This window comes from Cebus imitator, unplaced genomic scaffold, assembly GCF_001604975.1.
Source record: "Cebus imitator isolate Cc_AM_T3 unplaced genomic scaffold, Cebus_imitator-1.0 Scaffold2, whole genome shotgun sequence".
In the NCBI taxonomy this organism is placed as follows: domain Eukaryota; kingdom Metazoa; phylum Chordata; class Mammalia; order Primates; family Cebidae; genus Cebus; species Cebus imitator.
Window position 1 is genome coordinate 16,724,798 of NW_016107317.1, and position 14,917 is coordinate 16,739,714.

General features: G+C 38.3%; 1 protein-coding gene across 4 annotated transcripts in view; it reads right to left on the reverse strand.

Annotated features, from left to right (window-relative positions):
- Positions 1 to 12,508, reverse strand: part of LRRK2 (leucine rich repeat kinase 2) — a 156,939-nt gene extending 144,431 nt beyond the window's left edge. The window contains exons 1-4 of one of the 4 annotated variants that reach the window (XM_017530421.2): positions 12,073 to 12,275; positions 11,709 to 11,794; positions 4,809 to 4,918; positions 1,196 to 1,284 (exon numbers count right to left, since the gene is read on the reverse strand). In XM_017530421.2, the coding sequence (XP_017385910.1) occupies positions 1,196 to 1,284; positions 4,809 to 4,918; positions 11,709 to 11,794; positions 12,073 to 12,223 (436 nt within the window). In that variant the 5' untranslated portion in view covers positions 12,224 to 12,275. Of the gene's footprint in view, positions 1 to 1,195; positions 1,285 to 4,808; positions 4,919 to 11,708; positions 11,861 to 12,072 lie in introns of all 4 variants that reach the window. The other 3 variants (XM_037739062.1, XM_037739065.1, XM_037739070.1) reach the window with 3 other exon arrangements.
- Between the last annotated feature and the right edge of the window lie 2,409 nt (positions 12,509 to 14,917).

Genomic DNA, 14,917 nt, shown 5'->3' on the forward strand with positions numbered 1-14,917 from the left:
CCTCACCTTCCTGTCCACTGCCAAACGGAGAATAAATCCCCCTCAAAACAAAACAAAACAAAACAGCCTCCCAAGGATGAGGTTAGGCTAAATCATGGTTAAGACTGTGAGTGCATGCTGTACAACATGTTCATGAAAAGTTGTGGTAAAATGCTGAGTACCACCTTGTTTTTCCCTCATGCTCTCATCTTCCTTCCTTTTTCTCTTGCAAGGTCTTCATCTCTTAGCCGGGCTGATGAGGACGGATGAGGACATTTAAAACCTTCCCACCCACATGTCCAGCCTCTGTCATGCTGTCCTCCCAGGCCTCTGCACCCATGCTTCTCTCAACCTAAAAAGCCCTCCCCTACATGGAAGGAAACTCCTCCCAGCCCTTCAGGATTAGCTCCCTGTGAGCAGCCTTTCTTCTCTGAACCTTATACAACAGCCAGTGTTCAGCACAGCAATGCCAACCACCATGGGATCGTTTCAAGATTTTTTTGTTTTCAGGTTTGTTATCTTCCAGCCAAAAGTTTTCTCAGGCAAGACATGGGGAATCAGACCCTGTTTCTACCGCTTAGTGGCTGAAACAACTTCCCTGCCCTTCAGTGTTTCTCACTTAGAAAACTGAGATAAAATCCTTATCTCAAGGGGCGTTTTCAGGTTTATGTACTTAAAAGCATGTGAAGCATTTTACTTGTGAAGCCTGGCATCTAGCAAATACTCGAGAAGTAATGCTACATATTTTCAAAATGTAACTATGATGCCATATTCCAGAACATGTATTATAGCAAACATATTAAAGACATATATGGAGAAAGGTGTAATAATGGAAAGGGCATGAATGACCACCAACCTAGGGAAATATGAGATGTGGGACCAGATTTGGGGAGTAAACATCTGGCTACAAATAGAGATTTGGGGATAATATATAAGGTAATGTTTAAAACTAAGGTATTGAATGAGATTTTTGAGAGGCAAAGTACAGAGAAAAGAGGTAAAGAGAAAAGGTGGAAACAAAGAATTTCAGAAATAACTGATATTTAAGTTAACATTATGGCTGTCCCATCACTAGTTCTAAAAATAGATGCAGTTTTAGGACATTAAGTCAAGCTACCCTCATCCTGATCCTTAAAAAAATTAAAACACATTTAGTTAATGACATCAATTTTTTTTTTTTTTGAATCAACAACAAAAAAACATATACAGGTATTACCTGAAGTTAGGAGGAGATCTAAGGTCTTCAGTCCAATCATTGACAGATTTATACTGGCATTGTGAACTGTTAGCATTTTAAGAATCAATCTAGAGTTAAAAACAGAAATCAAGATAAGAATGAAATATCATACCCAGAAGTTTGCTTATTTAGATTTCTTTTTGTTCACTTATTTTTTATTACCCTCATTGTATTTAATTTCCTATAGTGAAGCTTATGTGTTTTTTATTTCTGCTTTCAGAAACAGGTCTTGCTCTGTCTCCCAGGCTGGAATGCAATGGCACAATCATAGCTCACTGAAACCTCAAACTTTTGGTCTCAAGTGAGCGATCATCCCAGCTCAACCTCCTGAGTTGCTAGGGATACAGGTACACGCCATCACACAAGGCTAATTTTACAATTCTTTTCTTGTAGACATGGGGTTTACTGTGTTGCCTAGGCTGGTCTAAACTTCTGGGTTCAAGTGATCCTTCTGCCTCGGCCTCCCAAAGTCTGAGATTATAGATGTGAGCCACCATGCCTAGCCACATGTGTTTTTTTCTTTCTACAAACCTGAATCAGGTTTATATAAACTTAACAGGAAATGTTAATTAGCTTGATTGTGGTAAATATTTTACAATGTACACATATATCAAATCAATTGTATACCTTAAATATAAACAATTTTTAATTGTCAATTATTTTTCAATAAAGTTAAAAAGTCAACAGGGAACTATTCGTGTCTCATTTCAAAGGTTAGAAGCACTACTTATTTTCCAATAAATATTCAAATTCAAATATTCAGATTCACTATTTTCATTCAACTCCATATTCAAGAGATTATGAAGCCTTATATTTATCAAGAGAGCAAGCCCATTTTTATATGTGGTATAAATTTATAAATTATCTTAGACATGTTGATATAGTAAAATATAGAGAGATATAATTAAGAGGTTAGTTTGTGTGTATAAATTAAGAATTTGAAAATTTAAATTATTTATTGCTATTTTTAAAAGAGAAATTAAGAATATATTATATTAGAACATGAACTTAGCATATCAATAATGTTTAGTTAGTTCCAATTCATGAGATTTTAATCCCTAAGTTATCAATTCCAAAATATAATCTTTAGTCTATTCCTGCATAGCATTGTTTGGCTTTACATCGTTGGGAGAACACTGAACTGGCCACATCTAGAACTTTGTATGTATTCAAGAAATGCTGAATAATCTTCATTTGGCAATTGCAGGAACTGAATGAAGTTGGTCTTCAATTCTCTGCCAGCCTTCCTCCTACTCACCCTGCCCCTACCTCTCCCTATACCATTCCCACTATTTCTGACTTTGTAACCACAGAAGAAATTTTTCTTCAGCACTGGAAAGTCTTTGGAGGGAAAAAGACTTTGAAAAAAGAGAAATATGTTTTACAATCAATTTTTGCTGGGAGTGATCTAATATACTCCACTGGAGAGGGCAGTGTGTCTATCTTCTTCACAATGGCATTGTTTCTGGCCCAGAGGAGGGCTTTAAAAACATTCAATTAATGGGAGACGAATGACTGAATGAACAAAGTGAGTGAATGAATGAGTGAATTAAATTTCCTATATAAACATTTATGTAATTTAATTTTAACAGTTGGTTTGTACAGGAATATGACTAGATGAGTTTTCCAAACACTCCCTGAGGTTATAGGTTGGCTCATCTTTGGACATCTTGGAAATTCTCAACCAAATCAAGGGACACTTAAAGTTACAATTCCTAATTACTGGTATATTTTGAGTAATTCCTCATCAAATACTGTACACTTTAGAACTGACACATAGAATTACAGAGATTAGATTGGAGAGGAGAACTCCAATTAATTGTAAATATACTCTTTCCAAAACACATCATTTATGTGCTAAAAACAAGAGCAACACATTTATCAAATAAGGGAAAATATATAGGCACAGATATGTTCACTTATGGACAAACACATAGCTCTAATTTGTCTAAACTTATAGCACTACTTGATACTGATAAGCAATACAAACATGTAAAAGGTTTACATAAATTAAATTTTCATAAACCATATACCATTGGAAGCCAAAAATATTCACAATTTCCTTTACTGTGGTAAAGAAAAGTCACATTCAGTATAAAAAAGATTTAAAGTTAATAACCGAAGGTTTTGGGCCGGGCGCGGTGGCTCAAGCCTGTAATCCCAGCACTTTGGGAGGCCGAGGCGGGTGGATCACAAGGTCAAGAGATCGAGACCATCCTGGTCAACATGGTGAAACCCCGTCTCTACTAAAAATACAAAACATTAGCTGGGCATGGTGGTGCGTGCCTGTAATCCCAGCTACTCAGGAGGCTGAGGCAGGAGAATTGCCTGAACCCAGGAGGCGGAGGTTGCGGTGAGCCGAGATCGTGCCATTGCACTCCAGCCTGGGTAACATGAGTGAAACTCCGTCTCAAAAAAAAGAAAAAAAAAAAAAAAAACAGAAGGTTTTTTGTTTGTTTGTTTTTGAGACAGAGTCTCACTCTGTCACCCATGCTGGAGTGCAGTGGTGTAATCTCAGCTCACTGCAACCTCTGCCTCCCAGGTTCAAGTGATTCTCCTGCCTCAGCCTCCCAAGTAGCTGAGAAGATATTTTAACTGTCAAGAAACAAAGCTATCCAAAATGTATTTTCCTGAAAACATATTCTCCAGAAAACACTGTCTTAATTAATTATGGCTAAGGAAGTAGTCTCATCTAAGAAGACATTATGCTGCAAACTGCAAAAACGTAGCTGGTAAAATTGCCATCAAGATTTGGCTGCAGATGTGCTGAAAGGTAATTTCCTCTTTTTGAAAGCCATAGTTTAAACTCACGGTATATATATTAACATATAAATGTACTATTTAAAGATGGTAAAACATCAACTTTCAAATTACTACTTATAGAACTAACTTTTCTCAGTTCCCATATTTTTTAAGAACTAGTGGTTTGTATCAGCTCTATTATTAAAAAGCAAACTGTCTTCATGGTCTAAATTCAAAAGTACTCATCAAAACTCTACAACTTGGCCCAGCACAGTGGCTCACGCCTGGTAATCCCAGCACTTTTGGGAGGCCGAGGCAGGCAGATCATGAGGTCAGGAGACCAAGACCATCCTGGCCAACATGGTGAAACACTGTGTCTACTAAAATACAAAAAATTAGCTGGGCGTGGTCGCACACGCCTGTAGTCCCAGCTTCTTGGGAGGCTAAGGCAGCAGAATTCCTTGAACCTGGGAGGCAGAGGTTGTAGTGACCTGAGACCATGCCACTGCACTGGCCTGGTGACAGTCCAAGACTCTGTCTCAAAAAAAAAAAAAAAGAAAAGAAAAAATGTACAACTTAATCAGTTGTATAATTGTATGATTATATTATTAAAATAATAACTCCTGACATGTTACCTTACATGTTAGCTTTCTAAATCAAACTTCTGACTTTAAAGCCCTCTATAAATGTAAATCATTGAATCAAGGAAAAAAATCTGTATTTTAAAGAATTTTACAAGAGTAGCCTTGAACTGCAAATACAATGTATCAAGGGAAGGTTGTTGTGAGTATAGATAAATATTCAAAATAAAATATGTAAAAGTTTGCTTTTACATATCTATCATACTTACTGGTGAACACCAAGGACTTCCCAATCATTTCCAACATCCTGGGGTCCCATTAAGCTTTGCATTGTACCTGGACAGATTTCTATTAATTTGCATAAAAGTGACCAACCCACCTGAAAACAAGAAAGACATACATTCACGTTTTAAAGAATGTTCATAGAACATACCCAGTCAATCGTGAATCTCTTCATTCTTAGTGAAATAGATGCTTATCTCACTTGTAAATAATTGTCATAAAACAAAACGATATCCTAAAATGTTTACCAAGAAACAAAAGCAAGCCATATCCTTAGGATACATCTTTCTCCAAAAATCATACCAGAAGGGGATACAAAAAACATAATGTTTCTAAATTATGAAGGACATAGACATGCCTATTATCTAAATAAGGCAAAATAAAATAAACTACAAAAAAAATAGTTTTACAGGTTGTGCCAAGTTTATTAAGTGCAAGAGTGGCTATTGAATCCTTAATTTTTAATCCTTAATCCTTACTTTTTTTTCTTGTTTTTTTGGTTTTGGTTTTGGTTTTGGTTTTGGTTTTGGTTTTGAGATAGGGTCTCACTGTGTCACCCAGAGCAAATTGCAATGGCACAATCATAGATCACTGCAGCCTAGAACTCCTGGCCTCAAGTGATCCTCCCACCTCAGCCTTCCAAGTAGCTGAGACTGCAGGTATGCGCCACCAAACCCAGCTAATTTTTTTTATTTTTTGTGAAGACAGGGGTATTCCTATGTTGCCCAGGCTGGTCTTAAACTCCCATGCTCAAGCAGTCCTCCTGACTTGGCCTCTCAAAGTGCTGGAATTACAGGTGTGAGCCTCCACACCTGGCTCTTAATAGGTTTTAAGTCATATTTACCTGACAGAATTTCTTCCACATATTTAAAATTTTAGTTATAGAAAAAAAATGAAGTGGCTTAGAATGAAGGATTAGGGGATGCTGGAGATTTTAATGGCAATTTTAAATGGCTGCTCCCCCAAGTAATGAAGCTGGACTAATAGAGGCAATAAATATGGCATTTTAAGCAACTGAAACTACATCTGGTAGGAGAAAAGGCTGTATAATACAGACATTAGGTAGAACTCCTCAATGGCTCCTTCTAGCTTTCTCTAGAATTAATTTATAAGGTCTAGAGATCACAGACACCCCTGGTGTAGGCTTTTTCATAATTCGAAATAAAGTTTGAACTTATGGATGCATTTTAAGTATATCTTCACTAGCTGTTTACATGATGCCAACTTGACTAAGTTGCTCTTTACCTCTGGAAAAAAATGGAAAGTCTTGATTTCAAATGAGAGATTAAAATGAACCTACTCTTCCTACTGTAGACTCCTCTCTAAGTGTAAAAGATCTTTAATTCTTTCATCATACTATAGAACTATACTTGACATGGTCATAAAAAACAAAAGAGAAAATGCATATATATGTACAATCTAGAGATTAATGGAAAAGTACCTAAGTGTGATGTGTAATAAATACCAATATAATAGCAATACTGAAAGTAAGACTCAGTGTGAGTTGAAATTACTCAGAGAAGAAAATATTACGAAGAGGTAGAACTTGAGCCAGATTTTAAAAGAACTGATGAGTGGTGAGGAGAGTAGGCTTGCTTCATGATAAGAAAACTGCTACAGGGAAGAGGCTATTTTGGGATAAGACTGGATGCATAAGTAAAGTTAAATGTTGCAAGGAGTTGAATGACAAAGTGAGAAATCTGTATGCATCCAATAAGGAATAATGGCACGAGTTTCTTACGTGTTTATAGGAGTAAACAAGGGGTATGTCAGGAAGATAAAAATGATTACTCAAGATCTTTTTTCAATATTATTTTTGGATCTTTTCCAGATTAAACATAAATTGCTTTATTTTGTCATTACTTCCTTTTACATAATTTCAAATTGCTTTAAAAGGCAGCAATTTCTGACAGCTATTTCTACCTACACTATTTAAGTAGTACATCCTCCTCCACGTAAGCTGAACAGACGTTGACAATCCAGCTGTCATAGAAACCAACTATTTTTGTGCTTTCATAAAATATATCAAGACTTTTTTTCAAACTATTTAAGAAAATAACACTCTGAACAGCTTTTGGTGGTTAAAAAAAAAAAATCATGTAGGATGCCAAACTCATCTCTACACTTACAAAGCTGACTCAAGGAAAAATCCTGTTTTGTTTTGGTTGGTGAAGCAACAGCATCAGTAAGTGCTTTGCAAAAAGATTCAGGCAACTGAGCTCTCCAGCACTACATGGAACTTCTGTGATCAAATAGAATCTCCAGCAGCAAAGCAGAGGTAACAATTGATCCATTAATCTATTCAATTAAAAGCTTATCATTCAAAGAGAGAAGGTCCCCATCCTGCACAGTTACAATACCATTAAACAGGTAGTTTTACTTCATTATAATTATTGTAAAAACTCAAGCATGTAATTAATGCACATCAGGAAAGATTCCAGGGAAATTTTTTAGCCAATTCCATCTATTTTTCTTCCCTTCTTCAAAGGCTGAAATTGTGAGATCCAAAAGATGTAAAATTTAGGAGCAGAGTGAAAAAATGGGCAGGAAAAGAAACATAACACAGCCTGCCTAATTAGCAATTTTCTAAAGATTGTCATTTATGAAGAAGCATTAATAAAATATGAAATAAACTTTGAAAATAAAACTGACAGTCTGGAATATCATGTTAAATGGCATCTAGAAACAAACCTTAATCTTTATTTTAAATAGTAATTAAGAATTACTATTAAATTAAATGAAGGAGTAATTTACCTTAATACCTTAAATTCATCATTAAGAGTTTAATTCGGCACTTCCAGCTAATTCAACATATAAAGCATTAAAGGGTACTTACAGTTATTATACTAGCAATATGAAGAAATCTTAAGGAAAAATACTACTTTCAAGTGCGGTATTAAAATGTCAGTTGGAGACTCCTTTCTACATCCCCTTGGTAAGACCAACAATCATTTAAATGGATGTCATTGTGCTTAGCATGGCCACAGTATTCGTACCAAATCATTTTGCTTTTTACTAGCTTGCACAAAAAGCTTTTGAATTCAGCAGCCAGTAGACTGTATGATGGAAACAGAGTTTGAAGGTGTGAGAAGACTTGAGTCTTAGGTCTGTCACAAGCTGTTTGATCCTCAGTGAGAAGCTTACTCTCACTGAGCTATGAGAGTAAAACATCCAGTAAAGTTCCCGAGAGGGCAGTGAGATTTCAGTGAGAATCAAATACCATAATATGCAATGTCCTTTATAGGCTTATACACATGCGGTGCTGCAGTTAATAATTCTGTTCCATTAAATTACCAAATCAAAAGACTATTCCTCACACAGATCAATAGAACAGAATAGAGAACCCAGATAAAAATCCAGGAACTTACAGGCAACTCATTTCCAAAGGTGCCAAAGACACCTTTACATACAGTGGAGAAAGGGCAGTTTCTTTAATAAATAGTGCTGGGAAAACTGGATTATATTGCTAAGCAAAAGAAGGAAACCAGATCCACAGCTTTTACCATATACACAAATCAATTCAAAATGGATTAAAGACTTACATCTCAGACCTGAACCTATGAAACTACTAGAAGTAAACATTGGAGAAATGCTATAGGACATTGGTCAGTGCAATGATTTTTGGGGTAGGACCTCAAAAGCACAGGCAACAACAACCAAAATAGACAAATGGGATGATATCAAGCTAAAAAGCTTCTGCACAACAAAGGAAGTAATCAAGGAAGTGAAGAGACAACCTAAAGAACTGAAGAATCTATTTGCAAACTATGCATTCAACAAAGGATTAACAACCAGAATACATAAGGAACTCAAAAAACTCAATTAGCAGAAAAAAAAAAAACTTATTTTTAAATGGACAAAAGATCCAAATAGAAATTTCTCAAAAGGAGACAGGCAAATGGCCAACAGGCATATGAAAAAAAAAATTCCTAAACATCACTAATCATTAGGGAAAGGCAAATCAAAACCACAATGAGATATCTCACCATAGGCAGGCTATTATCAAAAAGACAAAAAAAACAAATGCTGGTGAGAATGCAGAGAAAGGGGAATGGTGGTACACTGCTGATGGGAATATAAAGTAGTATAGCCATTAAGAAAAGCAGTATGGAAGTCCCTTAAAAAAATAAAAATAGAACTTGCATATGATCCAGCAATCTCACTGCTGAGTATATATCCAAAAGAAAGATACGAGGTATGGTGACTCACTCCTGTAATCCCAGCACTTTGGGAGGCTAAGGCAAGTGGATTGCCTGAGCTCAGGAGTTCATGACCAGCCTGGGCAACACAGTGAAACCCCACCTCTACTAAAATACAAAAACTTAGCGTGCCGTGGTGGCATGCACCTATGGTCCCAGCTACTTGCAAGGCTGGGGCAGAATTGCTTGCACCTGGGAGGCGGAGGTTGCAGTCAACCGAGATCACGCCACTGTACTCCATCCTGGGTGACAGAGTGAGATTCTGTTTCAAATAAATAAATAAATAAACATCAGTATATCAAAGATATGTCTTAACTTCCATATTTATTGCAGCACTGTTCACAATAGTTAAGATACAAAATCACCTTATAAGTCTATCAACAGATTAATAAAGAAACGGAGGCCAAGGCAGGGGGATTCCTTGAGGACAGGAGTTTGAAACTAACTTGGGCAACATAGCAAGACTCCATCTCTACGAAATGTAAAAAAAGATTAAAAAAAAATTAACCAAGTATGGTGGCACATGTTTATACTCCTAGCTACCTAGGAGGCTGAGGCAGGAGGACTACTTGAGCCCAAGATTTCAAGCCTGCAGTGAAGCAGAGTGAGACCCTGTCTCTAAATTAATTATTTAATTAAAAATAAAAGAAAATGTGGTATACATACACAATGGAACATTATTCAGTCATACAAAATGAAATCCTGTCATTTGTAACAGCCTGGGTGGGACTGGAGATCATTAGGTTAAATTAAATAAGCCAGGCACAGAAATAAAATATTGCATATTCTCACTCATATGTAGGAGCTGAAAAGGTGGATCTCACTGAGGGAGAGAGTAGAATGGTGGTGACCAGAGGCTGGGAATGAAAGGATGGGGAGGGATGAAAGAAGGTGGTTAATGAGCACAAAAATATAATTAGATAGAAGCAATAAGTTCATATGCAGTAGTATAGTAGGGAAATTACAGTTAATAATTTATTGCATATCTCAAAAGAGCTAGAAGAAAGGAATTGTAATGTTGCCAACACAAAGAAAAATGTTCCAGGTAATGGATATTCCAGTTACTGTGATTTGAACATTATACATTGTATACATATATCAAAATATCCTACGTAACCCCAAAATATATATAACTATGATATATCAAAAAATGAATTAATTACTTTTAAAAAGACTCTTCCTTGTTTTCCAGCATACTTTGCCTCTGGTAATCTCTTGGCAGAAATATTGAGTGACACTCATAACTACTCTAGACAAGTATGCCCAGGCTTGAGCAATTTCTAAATTAAGAATTCGGTGGTGAGGATGTTCCAGGCACTCTTGGGTTCTCAAGTCTAGCACTGCCTTTATCTGGACCCTGTAAACCAAAGCCTACCCAGGTTCTGACTGTCCTGAGTGGTATCAACCAGGAGTAACTCTATCAAGTACACAGTCTAGGGAATGAAGGTGGCCAGAATCAGGCACTTCTGAACACCAAAGCAGAGGCAAGGAAGAAGGGATGATGTGAGTGCGGGGCAGGAAACACAATACGCCAGTGCCCAAAGAGTGACTCATATTCCACAGGCAAAATTCCGACTTTGAATCTTAAAAGAACAGCATCTTTATTATGCCTCCATCTTTTCTTGGTTTGGTTTTGATAACAGCAGGAAAATCTATAATAGTCAGATGGATAATATTTCACAGTTGAAAACAAATTAAAATATTTCTTCCAGATATAAATGTCCTCATATCAAAGAAGCTAGATGGTTCACCCAGACTAGATACAGCTAGCTACAACGATAATCATGAAGATAAAGATAAACGCACACCGATTTAAAGATTGACATGTCTTACATCTGTCAAGCTTCGCAAGTGTTAAGAAACATTGGCTTACTGACTCCACCTCCGTGGCATTCAAAGTTCAATTCTCTTTCTCTGCATGAGTTAACATGTAGATGACAAAACTGATTTCAGTTCCCCAAAGAGCTTCAAAGGAAGTTATCACCTTGGCCTATAATTTCGTTTTGACTGGAAATCATTCTTAATTACCATTTTAAGGCCCCCTTTAAAAAACACATCCAAGGTATTTAGCAAATTTCTGAGTTTCCAATAGTACATACTGTGAAAGTTTCACTTTTACATGCCTTCTATATGACAACAGTTGCAAACTATGAGGAACTCATAAGACATCACTTTCTTTAGAGACCACAAGGTATACAATAACTGAAGGCTAGAAATCTGTCTTTGAGTTTTTAAAAAAAAATGCTGAGCTCTACAACAGTTTGCCAGTGACTAAGTTGCATCTTATCACCATTAGTTATTCCCCTTTTCCAAAATGTTCATAATTCTTTCATCTAAGACACGCCCTACATTGGAAAGATTCTTGGAATAGTCAGATCTAAACACTAATGAATTCATCTTGCCAATAACGGGACTAAACCTGAACCCATTTTTATCCCCCTTCTACACTATCCATATTGTGAGTTTTATAAGTAACCTCTGAAAGACACTCAGGGAACACGTACTGGGGCCCTTGACCAGTTTACATTGTCTAATGATTTAACAATGTTGCCATCTTAAAATCAGTCAGAGGTTCCTCAGGCCAAATTTCGGGAATAACAAAGAACTCCCCGGTATATAACACTGCCAGGAAAATGTCTCCTTCCAAACAGAAGGGGGAATGAGTTGAAGTGAAAACAATGCCTTTACCTGCTGCACACTCGCGACTCCCATATACGAGTCCAAGACGATCAACAGAGGCACGTGGATATTTTTGCCTTGAAATAACTTGGAGGCTGGAAAACAAGGCGGTGGGGAAAAGAAGCAAAGTCACAATCCACAGCACCCCTCTTCCTTTAAGTCTGAAAAAGGGAGAAAAGTCAAAAAGGTGAACGCAAGACCTCTCTGGAATTCTCAACTCCTCTCAGCCCTAAGAAAAGGATATGGGAGTTTGAGGCTCCTTAAGAGAGTCCGGGTTTGAGCAGCGCCAAGGGAAGGAGGACAAAGTTTGCAAAAGTGAGGAGGGGGTGAAAGTTTGCAAAAATAAATGCACAGTTTCCTTGCAAGTGATTACCGTGCTCGGAGTACGTGAACACCAGCAGATCCTCCAGGATTTGGACCAGCGTTTCTATCTGTTTTCCTTCCTGGACGTTGTTCAGCCTGACTATTAACTTCTTCAGAGTTTCCTCGTCCTCCTCGCACCCCTGACTGCCGCCACTAGCCATGGTGGCCCCAGCTTCCAGCCCGCAGCCCTCCCAGCAGGAACGTCCGCTACTCCGGGAACCTGCAGGGGCGCCGGCCAGGGCTTCCCGGGGGCGAGCGCAGCTCTCCTCACCGCCCGCAGCCTGCGCTTCCCGCGGGCCCCATCGGCACCCACGCCCGCCTGTTTATGAGGAAGGCGGCGGCTCCCCGCCCCCGCTGCCCTCCCTCTCCGGAGCCCTCCTGCTCGGCTTCCTCCTCCCCCACCCAGGCCCCCAAAACGAGCTCAGGGGCCTGCCCGAGGCTCGGGGGAGGCGACGGGCCTCCCAGAACGCTGACAGCGGCCGAGCGGCTGCTGGAGCCGGGCCTGGCCGGGATGGCCGTGACCGTGGCCCCGACGCCCGCCTAAGCCGGACCCCAGGCTGGCGCCGCCTCCTGGGACCAGATTCCACCCCAGCGGCGGCGCGGCCGGGAGACGCGCAGGAAAAAAAACTGACTGGGCGGACTCCGCCGAGGCCCCAGGCCCGGAGCCCCGCAGCGGAGGCGCGCAATGCGCAGCCCGGCCGGCCACTCTCCGCTACCCGCCAGCCGGGGTTCCTGAGGCCCCACGGAAGGTCTGGGAACTGGGAGCAGGAAAAGATGAAAGCCGCCTATCTCCAGATCTAAGAATAGAAATCAGGGCGTTAGGAAAACAGGACACCTCCCAGATGGCCCCTTTTAGAAAAACATTCTCTTTAGAGTTCCCCCTATAGGGAGTAGAGTAATTTCCCCCAAAGGATGGAGAGAGAGGTTAGCTAACAAAACTTGCCCGCTACTGACTTTTTTATGATTGTGGTGACTGTTCGTGGGAGAGGAAATAAACATTGTTTCTTTGTGAGTTATCTGAAGCTCTGGTCACCACAAGGCCACTAAATTAACTTTTGGAAATGTGAGTTGCACTAGGCAGGATCCTGATGGTTGGGGCACCAGAATAATAATCAGCTTTCAGAGCTATTAGAACCAAGACGAAGAACAGGGTACATTAAATGAAAGGTGAAAAGGTGAGAGAAGCAAACCTACGTACTTCTGGTATTCAGAATTACTTATGAGTGTCTATCACCCCCAAGTTTTTTTGCTTTTGTTTTTTGATGCTTGTTTGTTCTGTTAAGTACCTAAGTAGCGTGTTTTCTAGGAGGAGAAACCTAGCAAGAACATTGTAGACAAGGCTAGGCAAAGATGATGTATCCTTCAGGTGATGTGTCTGTCCTCACGTTCATCTACAAAGAAGAGGACTGGGCTGGAAGTTAGTACTTCACAACTTTTGATTTGTTTTCACATATGTTACTTCAATCCTGATGACAATTCTGAAACGGATAAAACTGCTACTATGTATCCTTCTTTCACTAATGAGGAAATTGAGATTTGGAGTTGATAAGTGAAGAGCTTTGCTGGAGTCACACAGGTGGGAAGTTGAGAGCCAGGATTTCAACCCAGGCTAATCTCAAAACACCAGGTAGGAGGTTCTTCATACTCTACCACTTTAATAAGAATGCTCTAGACTTTGTTAATTCATTTAGATTAGTAAGATAGCAAATTCCTACTCAACCTGGAATTGGGTCTATGTCTTATTGTTGTAGAGTCTTCAACTTTCGCAGAGACTTGCTGAAATATTTACAGGTGAAATGATAGAATGGTTAGGATTTGTTTCAAAGTCACCCAGTGGTGGAGGAAAAGATGAAATGTGTGGAAGTAGAGATAATAACAACAACTTTTGAACTGGTAATTGTTGAAGATAATGAGATGGGTTCATGAGGTCTGTTACTGCTATTATGTCTGTATAAAATTTGCCATAATTTAACAAAAAACTCCCAATCTTAATATTTATCATACCTACAGTGTATTCTTTTCTAAGTTGTTTCTGACCTTGTTTCAATTTCTGATGAGTTAATCAATGTCTCAAATATTTCTGGGAATTCTCCATCTCATGCATTCCTTCTGTTCCTCTGCATTAGTTTCTCCCTTCCTATTCTACTGAATTACAACCTTGCAAGAAATTAAAACCTACCTCCCTTCAAAAAGAAAAATAAATCTAAATTAAAAGATGTCTCCTAATTTCCACAATTTATTCATCGATCTATTGCCTATTTATCATCTACTTTATATTAGCCAGACTGTGAGAAGGCAATATGAAAATATGAATTCTCTGTTGGGCGCATTCTCCCATGAACTACTGCAGTGTTAAGGCAAAGCATTCTCTTAGCTTTCAAAAATGTTTAATTGATTGCAAAAATTCCAAGATTGATCAACTCTTCAGGTAGTTAACAAAACAGAAAATGAAGATCACAGGCACAAATTTATGATTGAAGCAGTGTTCAGTGGAGAATAAAATGTTGCTAGAACATTTGGCTACTTTCCTGAAAAAAAAAAAAATAAAGCTGACAATACTAATTACAGCAAACCTCAAAACAAACTCCAGACAGATTAAAAAGTTAAAAATAATTTCAAAAAGAAAATATAAATTGTTATTTAATCTTGAATAATAAAACATAAAACAAGAAAGAAATCACATAAGATTGGTATATGTGACTCCATCAAATTTAAATTTTCTGCAGTCAACAAAAAAAATACCCATTAATGAAACTAAAAGTCAAATGGCAAACCGGAAGAAATAAGTTGTAATAACATATGATGAAACACAATTTGCTTTCAACTTTCAAAAGTTCTTACAAATCACTGGGAGG